Raw genomic sequence first — 22,296 nt, 5'->3', positions numbered from 1 at the left:
GTAGATAGGTAGGTACCTAAGTACACGTGGTTTTTCATGTTCTGATAACTAGGAAATTTACACGAACGTCCATTAGGCTGCTGTTTTTACTAGAATTGTGTTTTCTTGAAACCTCACAGCAGCTCCCCTAAACAGCAAAACATATAGGTACTTAAATCCATTAAATCCAATTTATTGCAGACAAACAAATGACTGAAATGACGATGCCGACGATGGTCGGTCGGTTCAACAGCTTGATCACGACAGACATGTTATAATTTATATTGTCACAGGCTAACACACACAAGGGACATAGAGTTAGACCAAGATATGTTTGCAACAAATTTCATAGCACACGCAGTGCAAGTGTTATTTTAAACGTCAAACTTCTATGAAATTGTGACGTATAAATAACACTTGCACTGCGTACGCTAATCAATCCGTTGCATACTTCTCTTGGTCTGACTCTATTTATTTAGTCATTTCACATGGCAGTTGCCAGACGTACGAGGGGTGTTCAAAATATTCTCGGTATGAGAATGAAAACAAACAAGTACGAAAAGTTTGATATTTTTATTTTTCAATATACTCCCCCCCTATGTTCATACACTTAAAAGATCGATCAATTATTTTTTTTAATCCCTCGTAAAAATATTTTTTATCTTTCGTGTAAAAATGCTCCTCCACTGCCGCCTTCAATGCTTCATCGTCAGAAAATTTATTTCCACGCAGATCCTTTTTAAGATTGGGGAGCAAAAAGAAGTCGCTGGGGGCTAAGTCCGGACTATACGGTGGGTGAGTAACAGTTTTAAACCCACATTCAACAATAGCTGCCTTGGCAATATGAGCAGTATGGACGGGGGCGTTGTCATGCAGAAGCAGAATACCTTTGGTTAACTTTCCTCGCCTCTTTTCTTTAATTACATCCTTTAATTGACGTAGAATGTTAGCGTAGTACTGTCCTGTGATATTTACACCTTTTTCTTTATAATCGATTAGTAATACTCCTTCACAATCCCAAAATATCGTGGCCATGACCTTGCCAGCTGAAGGGATGACCTTGAACTTCTTGGGATGAGCTGAACCCTTAATGTGCCACTGCATGGACTCTTGTTTACTCTCTGGGTCATAATGATGAACCCAGGTTTCATCTCCAGTAACTATTCTTTGCAGCACCTCATCAGGATTTTCACCGCACAGGTCAATAAAATCGGAACAACAAGCTACACGCATGTCTTTTTGAAGCCGAGTCAGCATTCGCGGAACCCATCTTGCACTTACTTTTGACATATTAAGATGGTCATGTACATGAAGTTATATTTTTTAAACTGGAGCGAGTTGTCACTTTTTTTGCCATACTAATTTGAACCTTATCACCGAGACAGAAAGTTGTTCGTACCAGACTAGAGAAAATGGTCCACTTGAGATAGAAAAACCCGAGCCCTGTGTCTCACTCGCACATGTTGCCAATGTTAAAAAGATACCATTGTGGTAGAAATTATATCAATAAACTACTGAATTTAATTACCTTCTTTTACAATTTTAGTGCTATATTCAGACTACAGTTCTGATATCTTTTAAGTAATTTGTAAATAATTATGATGCCAATATTATTAACTGATTAAACCAAGCGCATACACAGCAAAAAAAACTAAATGTTAGTATGGTAGAATTTGTAGTAACTTTAAATATTAATTGGTATCCCCAACTTGATGACATTTCTTCAAAACACGTGAATGCGAAATTTCTTAAAAATTGTGAAGAAATGTTGTGTTAAAGGTTGTTGGAGTGAAATAATTGCTAATTGTGGAATATTGTTTCACAAGAAAGCCACAATTATTACATTTTACTATAAAAATACAAGACAACATTGTCAAACTCATTAGGGTGACTATGATGTCGGCACGTTTTGAATCGGTCTCACAGAATTCTTATTATTAACGTAGGTAATGTAAAAGTAAGTTTAACATAATAGGTACCTTATGTCTTTATTTCGGCATGTTTCATTTAAGATTTGTTGTAGAATAATTGAAGGGATGTTTACAAAAACAACATAACTGCTTAGACCGGTTGACACTTTTTTAAGAACATTGTTAATCGTTTCAGGTATCAACCAGTGTAGTCAGGTATGTTGTTTTTGTAAACATCCCTTCAATTGCCAAAATTTAAAACCAAAGTGCTTAACTCCTTAAACATTACAGACTCTCATTTATACATAATATTTTGTTAGGTGTGTCAAACTCATATATGACATCGATTCTTTATAGGTAGGACACATTTCCGTCAATAGAAAAAAGGCACCAACTTTAAAAAAACGTCATATTTGCTAAACAGATCTTCAATGACGCTTACACTTAAAAAAAGCTGAAGTGGACAAAAGGGAAGCCTACCTTTATGAACATACCATGAGTGAGTGCGAAAGAGGCCGACTACAAATGAAAAAAAAACCTGACCACTTAAAATTTAACTTTATTTAGAAAATGACACACCCTACTGATATATTCCATGTTATCCTAATATCCCACATACAGATGTCTTATGGTCACCCTAATTAGAACGAGATGCAGGGCTCTAGTTTGACTTCTCATGTGGACACACTTTTTGGTCAATGTACTCGATCCAGTTTATTAACTCTAAATCCGTGGTCATGTATAATATCATGTACGGTACCAATAGAGAGATTGGTTACTTGTGCTATAGATTTTACCTTCACTCGACCATCTTCCAATATAAGTTTTTCCACTTTATCAATATTTTCTTGTGAAGTAGCTACTACAGGCCGGCCAGGTCTAGGGTCATCTTCAATACTCTCCCTTCCGCGTTTAAACTCGCTTGACCACTTTTGAATGGTAGATAAAGAAGGAGCAGACTCACGGTAAACACAATCCATTTCCTCTTTTATGGTTTTTTGATTTTTACCCTGTTTTGTCAAGAATTTTATCACGCATCGATGTTCTAATTTAGTTAACATTGTCAATTCGCACAGGATGTTCATGTTTGTTCAGCAATTGCAGAAAAACAAAAGACTATCTCGGTTCGAATTATACTTTTTTTTAATGTCAATGAATAAACCTTAGCGGCCAGTAACGAAAGAAATTTTAGAAGAGGTCGTAAGATATCAATACCGAGAATATTTTGAACGCCCCTCGTATATAGAAGGTTATAAGGTCGGTCATCGGAGGGCGAATATTTAAGAGCGACAGAGGCAGATAAGGTTTTTTGATTTCGATGTTCGCGGTAAGGCCTAAGTCATCACTTTTAGTAGTGGAAGAGCGGAACCCACCACGCATTTCACATAAAACCAATACCTAGATTGTCAAACTCCTGTTCTCAAATGAATTCATTAATGAACATAGTCTGTTTCTGCCCACTAGCAAGGCAGGTGACGTAATCTGTAGCGGTGAATGTAGCCGAGAGGAAAAGTGGGCGCGCTACCGAATGCGCCTGCAGCCTTGCGCCCACGCGCTCCTTGCACCCTCGTTCATTCATAAACATCGTGTATACTTAGGTATCTGTTTATATTCGACTACGTTCACTATAAGTACAAATACAAACAATAGATTGTTAACCAATCTGACAAGGTACCTATTTTCATCTAAGTTATAAAGACTTTTTTATTTCGAAATTTTGAATACGAGGAATAGGGCAAAAATATACCACTTTCAGCCACTTTCAGAGCAAGAGAAAAAATGTTTGTTACAAGTTAGGAGTAACTATTCATATAAATTAGTGGACCAGCTATTTTAAGGGTTACTATATTAAAAAAAAAAGGAATACTTGCCTTACGCCAATTTGCTCCGAAACAACTGGACCACTTGAGTTGTAATTTGGTACACGTATCGGTACATTCGGTACACATAAGGCCCACTTGCACCATGCCACTAACCCGGGGTTAAGCGGTTAAACCGCTAACTCAGTGTCAATGTGTACTGGTAACCATGGCAACTCTAGGTTTAATCGATTAACCCCGGGTTAGTAGAATGGTGCAAGTGGACCTAAGTCGGTAACCCAAAGACGGACGTTTTCCACTAGCACGGGTTTTATTTTTTGCTCTGTCACCTCTAGGAGTCCTAGGAGAAAGTAAGACATCAGCTCATAATTGTAAGTAATACAAACAAACATAGGTATGTACATTCACTCGTAAACCATTAAAATTCTTCGTCAGTCGGGTGCAAGAGTAAATAAAAAATGTCGCAGGTAATGTCAAGTGGAAATCAGCAGGGGTAGCCTTTTTTATGCTCCAGCAGTGGTGGCAAAAAAGCGTACGGCCACCGCCAGCGACACTTCAATGACTTGCTATTTTTTATTATAGGTACCTATACCGTTTACTTATTACGAGTTTTTATAGTACATTTGGTTTTGTTTTGTTTCGTTAGTTTTAAAATAATCGTAAAAAGTTAACGATTAGAAGGTAAAAAAAAAAGAAATATTAAATCGTAAATGTCTAATATCTGTCATCGTCTCAATAAGTAGGTACCTAAATAATGGGATTATTTTTTTATTACAACTACAAACCAATAAAGAAAATAAACTAGGTACCTACCCGGTTTTCGCATTCGAATCTTGTTAAACCTGTCGGCCTAGGAATTAACTCAAAATAATTAGCCTACCCGCCTTACTTGCTAATAAATGATACTACATATAAAAGTTTAATGAGTTTAACGGCTTCATTCATTACATTATTGACTTTATGCTAAAACCGGGCTTTCTATACTAGGTATCATAAAAGATAATTCACTGAATGTTTATAAACTGAAATAAATACGAGTATAAGTAGGTACCTATACTAAAACTGAAAAAAGTGTGACCAAGCCGTTCAGTGGCCGCGGCCATAGTAAGCCAGTGGTAAGCCACTTTAAGTAGCTTACCACTGGCTTACTATACTTGTGACTACTTAAAACACAAATCAAAATATTTTATAAAAATTCTTCCCCAAATCATATATAATGATAATACAAAACTGAAGAAAACATCATGGAACATCTGCGAGGAATTTTTTCTTGGTATCCTTTCATTAATGAAGTTTGCTAGAAATTTGAGCTCATTTCAGTTTTATTTTGCAATAAAACGCAGTGCAAGGAAACTAATGAACGTTTAACGAAATTCCTCTGAAGCGTGCTATAATGAGTTCGTTCGTCGATAATAATTGTTACGAGCACAACGCGCCTATTGTCGTCGGATTCCATAATATTTGCTCAGGTGTGCTCCGTGAGTTGACCCGTGTAATGAATGAGAAACACTATGGGCCAGTGCGCATGTATACACGCGCGCGCTCGATACCCGCACTACGTGCCGACTCCGCACGTGTCCATGTGACCAGGGTGCGAACCGAACGTCAGGGAGGCTGTGTCTCGAGCCGGGCAACGTGCGTGGGGTAGAGCTGCGCGCGGCTCACCGCGTCAGTCGTACGCTACCGCCTATCGGAGCGGGCGCCTTCACGACTGCGTCGCGCATTTTTACACACACCGTTCGAAATTTTCGATCATTATACACAACAGTGCTTCCGTTTTCTAACTTTATATTGAATGGATTTACAAGGATTACGAGTGGGTTTGATGCTTGAGAATTTTTGAGTGGTGAAAATTTTTCGGAAAAGTGTTTTTCTTGTTTGTGGCGGGCGGGCGGAGAGGGCGCGGGCCCGGAGCGCCTGGTCGGTGGATGGTGCGGCGCGCGCGGGCGCCGGGGCGCGGCCGGCGGCGCCGCTAGCAAAATGTCGATACCCCTAGGCCGGGAGACTGTGCTCCCCACGCAGGTGAGTTGCTTTTCCGTCTTTCCCGAGTTTCCGAGCGACTCGAGCCTCGCCGTCGACGTGCATGCTCCCTGAACAAGCTTAAACAAGTGATCGCGAACTTCAAGCTTTTTTATATATCGGACACTTGTTTATGGATATAATTAAGCAGAGTATTATATTATAAGTATGCTACATCACTAAACAGCTGGAATTAACTTTAAGGGTAACTATAATAACTAGCCTAGTTAATAGATCAAACAATTGAATCGAATTGTACTTACCTACCTAATATAATCACCATGTTTAATATTGGCATTTTATTTAGATATACATACACACTTCCAGCTAATAATAATCATCAAAATCATTTGTATTTTTTTTCCTGGATTTATTAATATGAAAAGAAAACCTTAGTATCTTTTTACAAACAAATCCCATCTTTCGGAAAATGGCGCAATTATTTACTTTTTTTTTAAGATAAGATTCCAAATTACAAATTAGTCACTCGATACATTATAACATTACATACGTGTCATATATTATTTTAAACCAAGTTAGGTGTCAACACCGGCGTCCTCGGCGTTATCGTTCGATAGTGGACGGAGTGGTCGGAGATAACGTCGATGTTATTTTTAACTAGCTTTTCCCACGAGTTTTCCTGCGTTTACTCGTACATGCCGCACTCCATTGACGTACTTGGTACAAGAGCAGCGGTGTTACTCACGAATTCCAGCCAATCGTGCAGTCTAACGCAACTCGTTGCGACCAATAGCGCGCGTAATGCGAACTCGTCAACCAATCGCGCGCGTGATGCGTACTCATCTACCAATCGCGTTGTAGCGATTTCACACCGCTGCACTGGCCCCTGTCATGCCTCATTATTATTGCCCGTAAAGCCAGTCCCTAGATATCTATGTCAATGCCGCACTCGCGTTCAAAGTGGTGTAGAAAATTGGACATGGCTTCATAACTTTCTTTTGGATTATAGGTACCTACCTATATTTTTTTCCATTTAAGATTTGTTTTTAATATAGAAACTCTAAACGCGCGTAAAGTAAAAAATATCTTTTGTTCGCTTCTTTGTCAGTCCCTCATTGTTGACGATCATGACTTGGGTCTTTCTTCTTTCAGTCTTTCTTTTCTAACCACGACCAATTTATCCCGGCTATCATCAGCTCTACGAGCTTTTTAGGGTTCCGTACCCAAAGGGTAAAAACGGGACCCTATTACTAAGACTCCGCTGTCCGTCCGTCCGTCTGTCACCAGGCTGTATCTCATGAACCGTGATAGCTAGACAGTTGAAATTTTCACAGATGATGTATTTCTGTTGCCGCTATAAGAACAAATACTAAAAACAGAATAAAATAAAGATTTAAGTGGGGCTCCCATACAACAAACGCGATTTTTGACCGAAGTTAAGCAACGTCGGGCGGGGTCAGTACCTACTTGGATGGGTGACCGTTTTTTTTGCTTGTTTTGCTCTATTTTTTGTTGATGGTGCGGAACCCTCCGTGCGCGAGTCCGACTCACACTTGGCCGGTTTTTTTAGGGTTCCGTAGCCAAATGGCAAAAAACGGAACCCTTATAGATTCGTATGTATGTACCGTATGTATGTATAAACTCTTTATTGTACAAAACACAAATTTATGGCACAGGATAGGCAGTACAAAGGCGAACTTATCCCTCATCATGTCTGTCTGTCTGTCCGTCTGTCCGTCTGTCCGTCCGTATGTCACAGCCACTTTCTTCCGAAACTATAAGAACTATACTGTTGAAACTTGGTAAGTAGATAGTAGATGTATTCTGTAAACCGCATTAAGATTTTCACACAAAAATAGAAAAAAAAAAATTTTTTATGGGGGTTCCCCATACTTAGAACTGAAACTCAAAAAAAAATTTTTCATCAAACCCATACGTGTATACGGGGTATCTATGGATAGGTCTTCAAAAATTATATTGAGGTTTCTAATACAATTTTTTTCTAAACTGAATAGTTTGCGCGAGAGACACTTCCAAAGTGGTAAAATGTGTGTCCCCCCCCTGTAACTTCTAAAATAAGAGAATGATAAAACTACAAAAAATATATGATGTACATTACCATGCAAACTTCCACCGAAAATTGGTTTGAACAAGATCTAGTAAGTAGTTTTTTTTAATACGTCATAAATCCCCTAAATACGGAACCCTTCATGGGCGAGTCCGACTCGCACTTGGCCGCTTTTTTATTGTTTTAGGTATAAAACTTGTTAATTACCAAAACAGTGTTAAATATCAATGGTAATTCCTCCTCCTCATGTTTAACTATCCTATTACTATAGTTTAACAAGGGAATTACCCACCATTATGGTTATCTAAGCAGTAACGTAGCAGATAATGTTGTTATGAGCTTGAACATATATTACTTCGGTAGAGATAATCTGCCTGTGTTAATTATATAAATCTTAACCTATGTACTAAGTATTAGGTACGTTTAAAAAATGAAACTATAAAAAAAAAGATAACGTAAAGCCGAATTTTACTAATTTTATTTCAGATATTTAGTAAGATGCCAATACAATACAATACAAAACTCTTTATTGCACACCTCATATACCGTAGTTATATTGCCAATGTTATATTTTTGTGACATTTTTAGGGTTCCGTAGCCAAATGGCAAAAAACGGAACCCTTATAGATTCGTCATGTCTGTCTGTCTGTCTGTCTGTCCGTCTGTCCGTCCGTATGTCACAGTCACTTTTCTCCGAAACTATAAGAACTATACTGTCGAAACTTGGTAAGTAGATGTATTCTGTGAACCGCATTAAGATGTTCACACAAAAATAGAAAAAAAACAATAAATTTTTGGCGTTCCCCATACTTAGAACTGAAACTCAAATTTTTTTTTTCATCAAACCCATACGTGTGGGGTATCTATGGATAGGTCTTCAAAAATGATATTGAGGTTTCTAATATCATTTTTTTCTAAACTGAATAGTTTGTGCGAGAGACGCTTCCAAAGTTGTAAAATGTGTGTCCCCCCCTGTAACTTCTAAAATAACAGAATGATAAAACTAAAAAAAATATATGATGTACATTACCATGTAAACTTCTACCGAAAATTGGTTTGAACGAGATCTAGTAAGTAGTTTTTTTTTAATACGTCATAAATCGCCTAAATACGGAACCCTTCATGGGCGAGTCCGACTCGCACTTGGCCGCTTGTTAAATGTAATACCTAATCATACCTATGTAATACGCAAGGCACCTAGTCTGACTGGAGATATATTGAAAAATTTGAAAATTAACTATAAATCTTCTATAATTAGATTAGCGCTCTATACTAACTATATTGTATACTTTTACGTTGTTTCCGGGCGCATAACCTGCATTGTCCAACCTCACTGATTAGTCCACTGTTAATAATAGCCAAGTATAACGTCATAAAAATTCAAGTAACAATTAGTAATATCAGAAAATGATAAGTGATAATGATAACAATACCGATACAATATCAAATACATAGTTACATACAGCGCAACAAACATATGATCACGCTTGTTCGACGTCATATCGGGGAGTTCGAGAAATTATCGTAATCAATAACGTAACTTAAAATTTGAATAATTAAAATATTTGTACTTATTATTAAATATAGGTAGGAGCTAATAAATACTGATTAGAAATCTTATCTGATAAAAATAATGCATGCAAACGAGTTCCTAGTTACGAGTAAATCGTCAGGTGACAACCAAAACTCACTAATTACCTATATGTACTAATAAGTTCTGAGCCATACTGAAACGTGCTTGAGCCAAAATAAGGTTATCTTTTGTTTATTTTTTGCAATTAGTTTTGGTTGTCATCGATATGCGTGGTGTAAATAGTGGGCACGCATACCTAACAGCCATAACACTGATGTGATGTCATTTGAGAAACCAGTTTGAATTTGGAATTTATTGCAAAAAATAGGGTAAACAATCGGATGAGTTTTCTAATTAGAATTATACATTTTTCAATTTCAGTATTAATACAATTGTAATGTTTATATTTTATAGGCAGTCATAATGAAATATTTATTTAACATCCTGTAATCTACCTATCTTGAACAAATAAACGCTTTGAACTTTGTATTAAAATTGGTATAATATGATAAACATTTTATGACCCAGAAATTCCTGAATAATATGGAGGGGCATATGAAAGATGCATTTTTAGCGCCGATGGTAAAGTTAGGTACTTACTCTGTTAGTGTTACCATATCGATCTTCCTTATCACGATATTATTGATTAAATGTAGGTACCAAAGCGACCTAGTTTGCTGCGCTTCAGTGTTATGATTTGATTGAATATCTTGAATACCTTTTGTACGTTGTATATGCCTGAGACTACAGTACAACCCACTTTGAATATTAATCATCTCTGGAACTTAGCAGTGTACCTAGTGCGATATCATATACTATCGTCCACTGTTAATGACAATGTAAGCCTTCTGGCAAAGACATAAGGTTCCTGCCACTATTGCCAGTTAATGTTTCACATTGGAGCAATTAGGCCGTTTGTGCACTATGTCAAGTTGTGTCACGAAATTGTTTACGGGTTGTATGGATATATTAGTTTAAGATTAGATGGGACAACAGCGGCTAATCTATAATTATATACAATACAATGAAAGTAAGGGTTTACTTTGGATCCGCTTTCATTAAAGGGGGATATAATAGCTACCTACGCCAAGGTAGGGGTGCAACTCTTGGGGTTTTTTCTTGTTCCTATAGATTAAGGCTCACTTGACCCTTAGACAATTTAGACATAGTTTGCCCGATCACTAAGTATACGCTGAGTTTCTTGCGAAATGCGGTATACCTAGTTACATTATCACAAACTTTACCTATTTTAAATTTGTCTGCCTTTATATGGTCGCTTGTGCTTTCGCGAGACTACAACCCTATTAATCTATTTCAGGATAAAAACGATATTAATCTAAAATGATAATAAAATTATAGTTGAGCATCAATACCCAATCAGTGTCTATTCACGCTACAAATTGAAGTCATACACATAGAAACATTCGCATACATATATGTACTAAAATCGATAGGTACCTCACTCTTCACTCGCTCAACATCTACCAAGTATGAAACATCAGATATGAAAGGTTTCAATGCTAGGCTGTATTTATAGTCGCTCGGCTCGGTTCGGCGGGGTAAGTTCAAGGCTCTATTGATCCACCAACCAGCGGGTGCAAGGTTCCCGCTATTTCCTTCACTTTTACACTGTTTCCGCGTTTATATTTGGATAAAATTCCGGCATGTGATTGTAGTGAACAAGTTTGCAACAATATCAGTTATTAAAATGTGACTGAAAAGCTTTTTGAAATTAGAGATAGCTATATTTAACAAAGAAATAATGCCGCTGGCACAGAATACGACTTCAATTAAAATTGTTGTTTTATCAATTGATCATGACACGGATTAAGCTTAATGATGGCTTATATATGGACATTAATATAATAATAAGTATAGTGATGATATCCGATAAAAGAAACAGATATTAACCAAGTACACTACTAAATGCGAAGGCGGGATAATTTCGAAACTGGCAAATATCTACTAAACTAGAAACACTTCATACTTTAGCAACACTTAGGTACGCCGCTGCAACGCTTACATGGCATCTTGCGTACTGTTGCTACAGTAGAAAGTGTTTCTAATAGTTTAGTAGATATTTGCCAGTTTCGAAATTACACCGCCTTCGCATTTAGTAGTGCACCCTACTATATAATATAATATTGAAGTTATTTCGATAATTATCATGTCAGCACTTGCGTTTTATCGCTCCATAACTCGTCAATCACAGAACCATTTATAACCTGACAAATGTTCTCGTTGTCTCCCGTCATGCTTAATGCCGACGACAAATCGGTCAAGCTTTATCGTCGATTACGTAAACGTCAACGTAATAATCTGTAACCATTGTAATAGTCCCTACAATATATTTGGCCGTGATAAATTGTGTATCGTAACATTCTCTGTAAATATTGCTTAACAAAATAAACATGCTGGGTTTAACGTACCTGTTTTTAACTGCCTACTTAACTTGAAAGTTATATGTTATTATAGCATCCTAATCTTTTCTTACATAATTTTTTAACTTACTGCTTCCACTTGTTGACAATAATCAATCAATCAAATGTCTACTCTACTCTGTATTATAGTTCACCAAAAATAATCAATAACAATGTAAGTACATAAAGTAAATATAATAAAAACGCGTTAAGTAGACAAAAGGCGATATTAAAGCTTATAAGCGATCTCTTTCGACAGTCATTTGACCTCAGAGAATTTTCGACATATACCTAAATGAGTAAATTACGGAATCAGAGTTCACAATTTCACATCACATTAAATTCTGTGTAGAATCCCTATTAAAATTAGCCAAACCATGTAAATTTTGATTAACTCGTATGAGAGACAAAATGTAGTTCATCATTTGCACTGTGTAGTTTAATTTTTAATAAAATGTCTGACTACCTGTTTGCGTATTACCAGGCGTGTCTCACTCCGCGATTTCGTCGCTTTGCTACAGGTAGCTAAAAGTACATCCGTTCGGCCCCAATTTTGGGGAAAGCCATAAGCCGCGCGTGGCGCTGTCGCCACCTAGCGGCCATATCTGTGCTGATCGTAACAGACGCGTTTTGTTAGAGAGTGAGTCTTCTGTACTTAGTACTATTATTTATTCTGTGGTATTACTGATAATGAGTGTTTTGTGGAATAAATAAAATATACCTAGTAAAAAAAACAAACAGATAACTTAAAATATTTAGATGGTAAAAAATATGACCTCAAATTCTGCAAATGTCTCGAAAACTTAAACACAGGAAGATGCGACGGCGGCGCTATTGACACACTAAAGTTCTAATCTAGGCGGATGGCTGCAACCACATAACAAGTTAGAATGGCGATGCGAGCAGGGTACGTGTCGCCGCCGGTTTTGAGCAAACGCTCGCATGCTACTCGCCCGCGCTGACCGAAAACGAAGTAAACATGCCTTTTTGCGCCACAATAACCTTCAGATTAAGAAGCCAGACGTCAAATCTGTCTAAAGGAGGCGTATCCATTCACCACGCACACAAGGCGCTAGCTAGTTTTTACTACAGTTGCTCGAGTGTTAGTGGAAAGGAACGAGCGGCGACACCGGTTCCGATACTGCGCGCGATAGCCATTATAAGTCTGAAATAAATGCATTTTTTTTTTTTTTATTTTTTTTTAATATTTTTTTTTTTTTTTTTGTTCCTCCTCTCTCTCCTCCTCTTTAATATGTTCTGTGGCTGCAACATATCGGAACGAACGGGTCACAGGCGACATACATATGTGGCGCCCCATCTGCCGTCTAGGTTATTTTAAAGTTACACGCGAGTGCAAATTATTAACATCTAATGTTGCGACAATGTTTTTATACGCTGTTAAGTGTTTTTTAGATCCTATGTGTAAATTGTGTAATCTGGTAGGTGTTTATGTCTACTAAAATATGAACACGATTGAGGACATATTATATCCAGTCCGTTAGAGGTCTAATTATGTAATAACGGAGAACATTTTTACTGAGAAACATTCCTACCTGCTCGAATATTTATTATTTACCAATGGATAGGCGTATAGTCGGAATACATGACGGAAATTCTGTTATCAGGATTGCTTAGAGTTCCGCAGACAATACTAGACATACCCAAGACATACCTCGCATTTGTGGCTAATGGAATATTCAAGTACAATTGCGTGGCAACTTAGGTCACAATTGTAACGAAAGGAAATCGTTGCCGACCCCTGAAGATGAAATAAATAACTAAGATTAACGTCCTTTAGGTACCTACTGTTTTACAGGCCAATTCCAATAGTAAACAGTGCTTTTTTCAGCTCTATTGATTTGAATTAAGATTGTAGGTAGCAGCTATTAGGATATTAGTGTCCAGCATTGCAGTCATTTAGGTACGCTAATTAGTGATATTTTTTTAAACACTAGCGAATAGAGCAATTTCGTGACACTTTAATCAAAAGGGCAAACAAATCATAAGTTTGTATAAATCATTCCCCATCATTGTTTATAATCTTTAAATCCCGCTTTTCATAATATTATTTTTCAATTTTTCCACTAAGAAAATGGTAGTACATCATCAGGAAGTGTACCTATTGGAGGAGTTTAAAATGGACCTTCACTAATTAGGTGTCCTCATTCCCACTTCAACCGCACCTCTGTAGATAATGGCAGCGTCCACTATGGCATAGTCTATGGCTGACTGCACATCGTCAAGCTCTGACTCACGGCTTCTGCGAAGTGGCGGTTATCTTTTTAGGTTTAAGTATAGTCCGACGAAAATACATGGCTAGAAATAGACTATGCTTAGGTTGTGTGAAGTAATTGGTAGAATTTGTTAAAGTACGTGTGCTTCGATAGTTAAGAACAGTATTGATAGAAAACGCCAATCGGAAGTGAAAAAATGTATGTAAATGATCATGTGATTTTTCTTTGCATCTGTCATCATATGGTGCGTTTCTTCTTTTCGATCGGCCTTTGTCATATTAGCTAGGCCCCAAGAACGGTTGAAATATCCTAAAGACCAATCCAATCCAATCAAAAATCCAATAGCCAAGCGAATAGTTTAGGGTGCAGAGCTTTCTTAAACCATTTTCTTTCTTTTTCGTCAGTCCGGTTAGAAAAAGGTTTCAATGAAAAATGTTATTTGCAAGGGCAATTAAATTACTAAGTCGTCATAACAGGTAGGTAAATAAATAATCAATGTGTCACAGGTTACGATGATGTACATTTAGGTGCGTCATTAATATCATCACGTCATGCGACGTTATTCGCGACAGTCCAAATTGTGCCTGGGGATGGAATATAGCGATTTACTTACTACTTAGAAAATTGTTTGTTATTTTTACCAAAGAAATTGCTAAAAATTAAGTCTTAAATTACGCTTAGTCTTAGTAAAATTAATTTATTTTTGGGTATTATGTGTTTATAGCACCCTTCTGAATCTAAGTTTATCATCATTCTAAATCTAGAGTCGACTGTACCAATCCCGGTGAATAATGATGCTATTATATCAGCGCGCGAATTAATCGGCCGAATACAGCCCTTATTCTCACAGCTAACCAAGAAAACCAGCGTGAGTGTGATAGTCCTTACAGTTACATTTATACCGGTTCGTTGAACGTGAAGCTCTTTAAGTAATGACATTATTTGTCTAGGACGCGCCATGTCGTCAGTCAGCGGAACGGATAAGCAACCTCTTTGCGCACTCTTCACTCCATTAGCTTTTATTACAGGTTCCAAGTCTTTATGTTCATGCTATCACACGCCGTAACAGTATCTAACACAACTTTAATAAGCGAATAGCAGTCTTCCGTTAACGATAGAAGATTCAATTTTGATCAAACGTAAGGACAAGATAAGCGCGTGCGAAAGTTATACTCCGCTATTGATTTAAACATAACCTGGATGAGGTCAATGAACTCCTTCGTAGGAAGACATCCTGCCACGAGGTTTTTCGTAATTAGTTGTACTTGCTGTTACTGCTTTAATTTGGCAACTGGAAAAATCTAAATTAGCCTAACTTTTATTGAGACATTATTTTATTGACTTACTTGACTACGTACTTTGACTAGGTACCTCTTGTCTTTCATTAAAAATAAACTTTTTCTGCTAATCAATGTTTAATCACAATTTACAGACAATTAAGGGAATAATCATTGATGATTATAGGTAAATCCTTAATCGTAGTTACGAATCACCGACACTTGGTATTATATATTTTAATGTGACATAACCAAGAAACTTCAGAAGTTAGGTTTTATTTTTAACCAGTGTCACTGTTTATTTTCGTAAAATTCTACAGACCGAGGCGAGAACAGCTCTTGCTAAAACCGCAATGACTCTCGCTTATGAAGAAACGAGTCAACTGCTAAGTCGTGAGCATCAAAAACATAACTAAAGTTTTCCATGAAAATAAATGGTTTAAGTCCAGTAAAGAATATATTTTGTTGAGAGTTCTTGGGCGGAAAGTGCTCTAGTCTTATTTAAAATAATGAGTTTGTCGCTCACAACCTAATTAAAGTTTTTTTTTTAAACTTCTTTGAAGTCAGAACCAAGTTAGATCTACTTACAGTACTTGTAGATATAAGTATATAAATTTTATGCGAGTAAGGTTTAATGCGCACTTAAAGTCCTTAAGTTAAGTGACTACAAAAAAAAGACATTATTGAATACTTCACCAATCAATCACAGACACTTATGTCACCAATATGGTAATTACTTATAGGCTAAGATACATATACATATACTTTCACCATCGCATTAGAAAACTTGATTATCTAAGGAGTCAAATCCGTTTACATACCTCAATAGATATAAGGTTATTAAGGTTCTATCAGTCGGGAAACATTACCTTTCCTTCTTCGTCAGCCGGCTTTAACACTACGCCGCTGCACGGTATACGCTTATCAAAGTGTCCAGATACCGTAGATAAGGAATACATAAGTGTAATGGGGAATATTGCTCACCAGGCTATATCGAGGTTATAGCGTTATCAGCTACATTGTCTGCATCTTAGCGTGGCCCTATTACGATAATGGACCGTTGGCTGTTGGCTACGTCGGCTAGCCCAGTGAAGTGTGAGTGAACAATGCCTGGCACTGCTTGTAGCATACATTCTACTGTCCATTACTTTAAAGCAATCAGTGCGGCAAATATGGGTATTTTCGCTACTCTTGTGGTCAGGGCCCCTATTCGACATGTACAACTGTCAGATTTCGCGTCATTTGAAATTCAACTGCTGAAGTTCATTTGAAGTTCATCAAGTGCTGAAGTTCATTTGGTACAAACAATAATTTAACAAAAAACAACTTTGTTTTATTATTACTTTAAGGTTTATAATGGTTTGGTTTGGTTGTCACCTAACTGTGGATTGCTAATGTCAAATTTTGACAAGTAATGATTCCAAAGGTAGACTTGGTTCTCTATGACCTTCGGCACCATCTTGGAGTTTTTGACGTGCGAAAGGGTAATTTATAGCAAAGAGTAAAACTTTTTTTTTTCAGTACGTAAGTTTACATGAATTAATGACATCTTGTGAGCGATAGACCAACGAATGCGCTGTAGGCGATGCGGCGGCGAGTAGTGGAACTTACGTGACAATTTCCATCAATCAAAAAGGGACTACATTGCTGATGGTCGATAAAGGCTATTAATAATTGAATTTTAACAGCAAGAATGCCTTATTGACAAGCGATCTTTTTGTTGAACCCACACCTACACGTCAAATAATGCTTGCTCCACACATTCTCCTATAAACGCTCAAAATTGAAAAAAAATGAAACAATTTACTCATCACCTCTCTCAACTCAAGCTGCCTATTTCTAAACCACGTTAATAAACCACAAGTTGTACCTTAACACATTTCGTAAACCACATATTCAGAAAAGTCCGTATTTTATTACTAAGTGGAACATGAATAGCTTGTATTACTTTTTTGGCATAAAAATAATCTAAATTAGTCAAAATATTTTGACTAAATATTGCGCTACTGCTACCTACTATATAGGTACCTACTACCTTAGTAACTTGGTAACTTTGTCAGTCACCAACTATTTTGATGCTACCTACAAAGAGCATCAAAATAGTTGGTGACTGACAGGTCAGGCTCCGGTCTTGGTAAGTAATATAGTCAAATACAGTAGGTCATAAGACCTAACATTACTACCAAGACCTAAAAGTACCTATTGTTTAATATGTATCTACTCAGAGATGATTTTTAATTAAAGGAGATTAAATACATATATGTTATTCAACTACAAATAAAAAAATTTGATCTATTTCAGTTTACACATTTTTTTTCGTTTAATTTTAATAAAACATTAAAGTTTTTAAGCATTCAACTTTATTTAATTTTCTTCACTTTATTATTTTCTGATATTTAGGTAGGTATGGTGTTTCAGGTTGGTAACAGGAAATAAGAAAACCACACCTCTCCAAAAACTCTGCTGGTGATTCACATCTGTAAGTTTAAATATGAAACATGATAAAAACACTTAAATTAAAAACTTAATGTCTGGGAGACCGAGTTTTGCTCTGGAAACATATAATAACCCAAAAATGCGCGTTTTCCCAGAGATAAAACCTAGCTAGATCGATTTTGCGCCCCCGTAAACCTCCATATAGCAAATTTCATCTAAATCCGTTTAGAGCCGTTCCCGAGATCCCCGAAATATATTATACATATAAATAAATAAATAAATATACAAGAATTGCTCGTTTAAAGGTATTAAAAACTTATAAATAAATTATTAGCCCTAAATCCTGGTAGTGAGTGTAGTGACCTACCAAGTGCGGTAGGGTGCCCTTCTGCAGGCTGGCCGCTTGCCCCGCTGGATAAGAATGCTGATCCGCATCATCAAAAGCATACAGATATAAAGCGCTTTGACAGCTCCTCATAGAGGCAACGCGCGCTAGGCCGCACGCCATAAATCTAAGCTAAAGTCTTAAATTAGAGATCATGAACATGAAATATTGTTCGCTATAATATTAAAATCATAGGTATTAGACCTATGATTTTACTATTATAGCGAAAAGTTAGCAGGAGACGGCCGTGCCGTGGTCGTGATAGGTACAGCATGCGTGGACCAGACAAGCAAACTCTGAATTATGTCCCTACCTATTTTACTATACCTTTGTTCACCATTATGTTCACCTATGTATATTTACTCTTCTTTCCAAGATAATCATCTTTTTCAAGATGTAACCCGTATAATCGGGCTGTATAATTGCCTCAATTTTTTTTACACAAAGTTGTACGTAATCTTAATTCGATAATTAATGATGTTTTACATATTTATCATATACTATTTTGCAAATTTTTCGTTGTTTATTTCGATTGACGTGTTAATTATTTTCGTTACTATGACAGCGTTTTTTTTTTCTTTTTGGGCATTTACTACAGTAGCCAGTGTCATGTCGATATAAAAACACTTTAAAAATGGAAAGGTTGAGTCCTCAATACAGTGACATTATAACTCAAACAAGAACCATCCAAAGGGGGGTGGGGGAAATTTCGTTATCTGCCTCTCTATCACTCTTGCATATACGAGAGAAATTTAATGGTGGCAGATAACGAAATTGGTTTCGCGGCAGGCCCTCTTTAAACAAACCGCCTTGATTCATCAATGTTATATTTATTAGGAACAAACGTTGCCTGCCGACTGTCCTATATATTATACTACTCTTTGCTGCCCACTTCTAGCGCTGACGGTACACCGCGAAAATCAGTAAAATGCTGCAAATGGTGTTAAAGGTCTGAAAATCGGTACGATTGATCTTTAGGACATTTGAAACAATTTGACCCGAAGCGCCAACAAATAAAAAAAAACGAGAGGAGTTATGACGTCATGTTTTTTTGTATGAAATAAAAAAAATGTTTAGAAACCTATCGTGTATGGTATTAAACGAAAGGGCTTTCTGAGCCAATGCTAAAAATATATCACATAGTTACATTTCAGTCATTTTGTTTAAATTATAATAAAAATAGTTTTCAAAACATACCAAGTTTGGGCTTCTCCAGATACAATACCATAATTTTTTTTTTGTAAAATATACCTCAAATTATCCCTAATATCCTCATATCTAACCCTAATAAAGCAATTTTGAAATTATTTACATTTAGGTTTTTTTTTTAATTTTTCAATTTTACAAAGTGTAATAATAGCCCTGCCGAATTACTCAATACGAGTAATAATGTCATTCGGGTAAAATAAGAGTATTGAAACTTGCTTTTTCTACTCCCGTACTTTTATTTGTCATTTAAAGGGTCGTGCACACACCTTTAAACCCCTAACTTATAGTTATCAACACAAGTCTTTAGTCTATTCCCCAAAAAAATATTTGTGCATACACGCAGTATCTTTTTGGCACTTTTACGATACTTCGTGTAATCACCATTTAAAAAATATTGTATGGAATACATTGTTTCCAACCTAATTTTAATTGTCATTTCTGACAGATGAGTAAACCATAGACATGTTTTGGTTAATGGTACGATTATTTTCATCTTTATAGGGCTGTATCTCCTAAACCGTGCGTCGTAGCACAAAAATAATCAAATTTTCGTTCCCCTTTGAAACTCCTAAGTAATATTTAGAAAACACGAAAAACAAAAAAAAATAAAGAATTTTTTTTATAGGGTTGTATCTCCTAAACCGTGCGTCGTAGCGCAAAAATATTAAAATTTTCATTCCTCTGTAAGAAACCCTAATTAATATTTAAAAAAAAAACACAAAAAAGAGATTAAAAAAAACAAAAAAACTTTATAATGCTGTATCTCCTAAACCGTGCGTCGTAGCGCAAAAATAATCAAATTTTCGTTCCCCTTTAAGAAACCCCTAAGTAAGATTTAAAAAACACAAAAAAAGAAAAAAAAAAGAAAAAAAAAAAAAGAGGAAGAAAAATATTTATAGGGCTGTATCTCCTAAACCGTGCGTCGTAGCGCAAAAATAATAAAATTTTCGTTCCCCTTAAGAAACCCACGCACTGAACAACCTATCACATTAGGACATGAAACAATCATCATCATCCATTTTTATTATTATTTCATTGCATTTCAAAGTAAGTGCTTGGTCGTAGAAAAAGTATTGTATGCAACGTTGTTTAACCGAGTCAAAAAATACTAGTGGCGTCTTTATTAACAATTTTCGGTTGTTGTTTGTTGTTATTGTTACTCACGCCACTCGCCTTTTTTGACCTCTCTTAAACAACAGTTGCATAAAATACTATTACATGTTCCTTTGGTAATATCTAAGTTTTAAGTAAGAAAAAGTTCTGATGAGTGGGGGGTGGAGAACTCGGGAAAGGGGGGACGTTAAAGGTGAGTTTTTTCGGTTAATTCTTTCTTAATTATTACATAGACAATTTTTACTACGACTTATAGATTCCGAGATATAAGCGACTTTCTGAAAAAAACCGTTATATATTAATTTTATGCTTTCTTTTTAAATATTTAATTGAGAGATTCATAGATCACACTATGTAAAATTGAAAAATAAAAAAAAAACCTAAATGTATATAATTTCAAAATTGCTTTATTAGGGTTAGATATGAGGATATTAGGTATAAGATTAGAGGTATATTTTCCAAAAAAAATTTTACCGTATTGTATCTGGAGAATCCCAAACTTAATTGGTATGTTTTGAAATTTATTTATATTATAATTAAAAAAAAATACTGAAATGTAATGATGTGATATATGTTTGGAATCGGCTCAGAAAGCCCTTTCGTTTAATACCAAACACGATAGGTTTTTAAACAATATTTTTTTATTCCTTACAAAAAAAGATGACGTCATAACTCCTCTCGTTTTTTTTTATTTGTTGGTGCTTCGGGTCAAATTGTTTCAAATGTTCTAAAGATCAATCGTACCGATTTTCATACCTTTAACATCATTTGCAGCATTTTACTGAATTTCTCGGTGTACCGCCAGCGCTATATAGGTATACTTGGTCAACCAGATCTTGACAGTAGAAAAAGTCGGCAATTTTGAAAAATGTAGGCGCGAAGGGATATCGTCCCATGGAAGATTTGAATTTCGTGCCTTTTTTTACTGACAAGATTTGGTTGACCAGCTATATACATATTATACTACTCTTTGCCTACGCCTTTGCTTTAAACTTTTTTTAACAAGTTTTCACAGACAATTAATAATTTTACATAGACACATCAAGGCGGTTTGTTTACAAAGGGGCCTATCGGGAAGTGCGAAAATCGAAACTCAGCTATTTGCCTCTTTATCGCTCGAATATGCAAGAGTGATAGAGAGGTTAGATAACAATATTTCTAATTACTGACTGTATTTTTCTTTAAATATTTTCAAATATAATTAAGTTGCGTTGTTTTATCACAAAGTTAAAAAGACTTAAAAGACCACTGTCTGTATCATCACCATCAGATCAACTCGATGGTAACCATAAAAATATTGTATTGTCACCCATATTACATATTATGTACTTATGTAAATTTTCAGCTTCATTGAACACCCGAGAAGTGGGTCAAATCTAGACACGCGGTAGCGTGTCCAGCCAAGTTCAAAGAAAAAGGAACTGGCGACGCAGCAACCGTGTGTAATATTACACGAACCATTTCGAGCTACTTTTGACCCCTTCACAACTTGAAACCTACTTAACCTACACACATGAAATTTGGCACATGTATTCAAGTCCCTTAGCTTGTTGAAAATACAGTATTTCATAAACATAGCTCAAACAGTTATTGATAAATTAACGTTTAAAAACCGGCATTTTTGTGACTGACTGACATATAGATCAAAAACCTAACCCACTTCCAGGTGACCTAGAAACTTGAAATTTGGCATCAAGGTAGACGTAGGTAGGTGTATATAGAAGGAAAAATGTGAAAATTGGAAATGATTGATATTTTGATGGAAAAAAAATAATTAATACTTATAGACCAAAAACCTAACCCACTTCTAGATGACTTAGAAACTTGATATTTGGCATCAAGGTAGAATATTAGGTGCATATAGAGGGAAAAATCTGAAAACTGGAAATTAT

The 22,296-nt window shown here is 36.1% G+C and overlaps 1 protein-coding gene across 3 annotated transcripts in view; it reads left to right on the top strand.

The window, feature by feature from the left end:
* LOC134651934 (breast cancer anti-estrogen resistance protein 1) overlaps positions 1-22,296 on the top strand; it is a 199,253-nt gene that overhangs the window by 109,586 nt on the left and 67,371 nt on the right. The window contains exon 1 of one of the 3 annotated variants that reach the window (XM_063507055.1): positions 5,099-5,731. The exons of the other annotated variants lie outside the window; for them this stretch is intronic. Within the exon in view, the coding sequence (XP_063363125.1) occupies positions 5,690-5,731 (42 nt within the window). The 5' untranslated portion in view covers positions 5,099-5,689. Of the gene's footprint in view, positions 1-5,098; positions 5,732-22,296 lie in introns of those variants that run through there. 3 annotated transcript variants of the gene reach the window in all.

This window comes from Cydia amplana, chromosome 11, assembly GCF_948474715.1.
Source record: "Cydia amplana chromosome 11, ilCydAmpl1.1, whole genome shotgun sequence".
NCBI classification, from domain to species: Eukaryota; Metazoa; Arthropoda; class Insecta; order Lepidoptera; family Tortricidae; genus Cydia; species Cydia amplana.
This window is presented reverse-complemented; position numbering and strand designations above follow the sequence as displayed.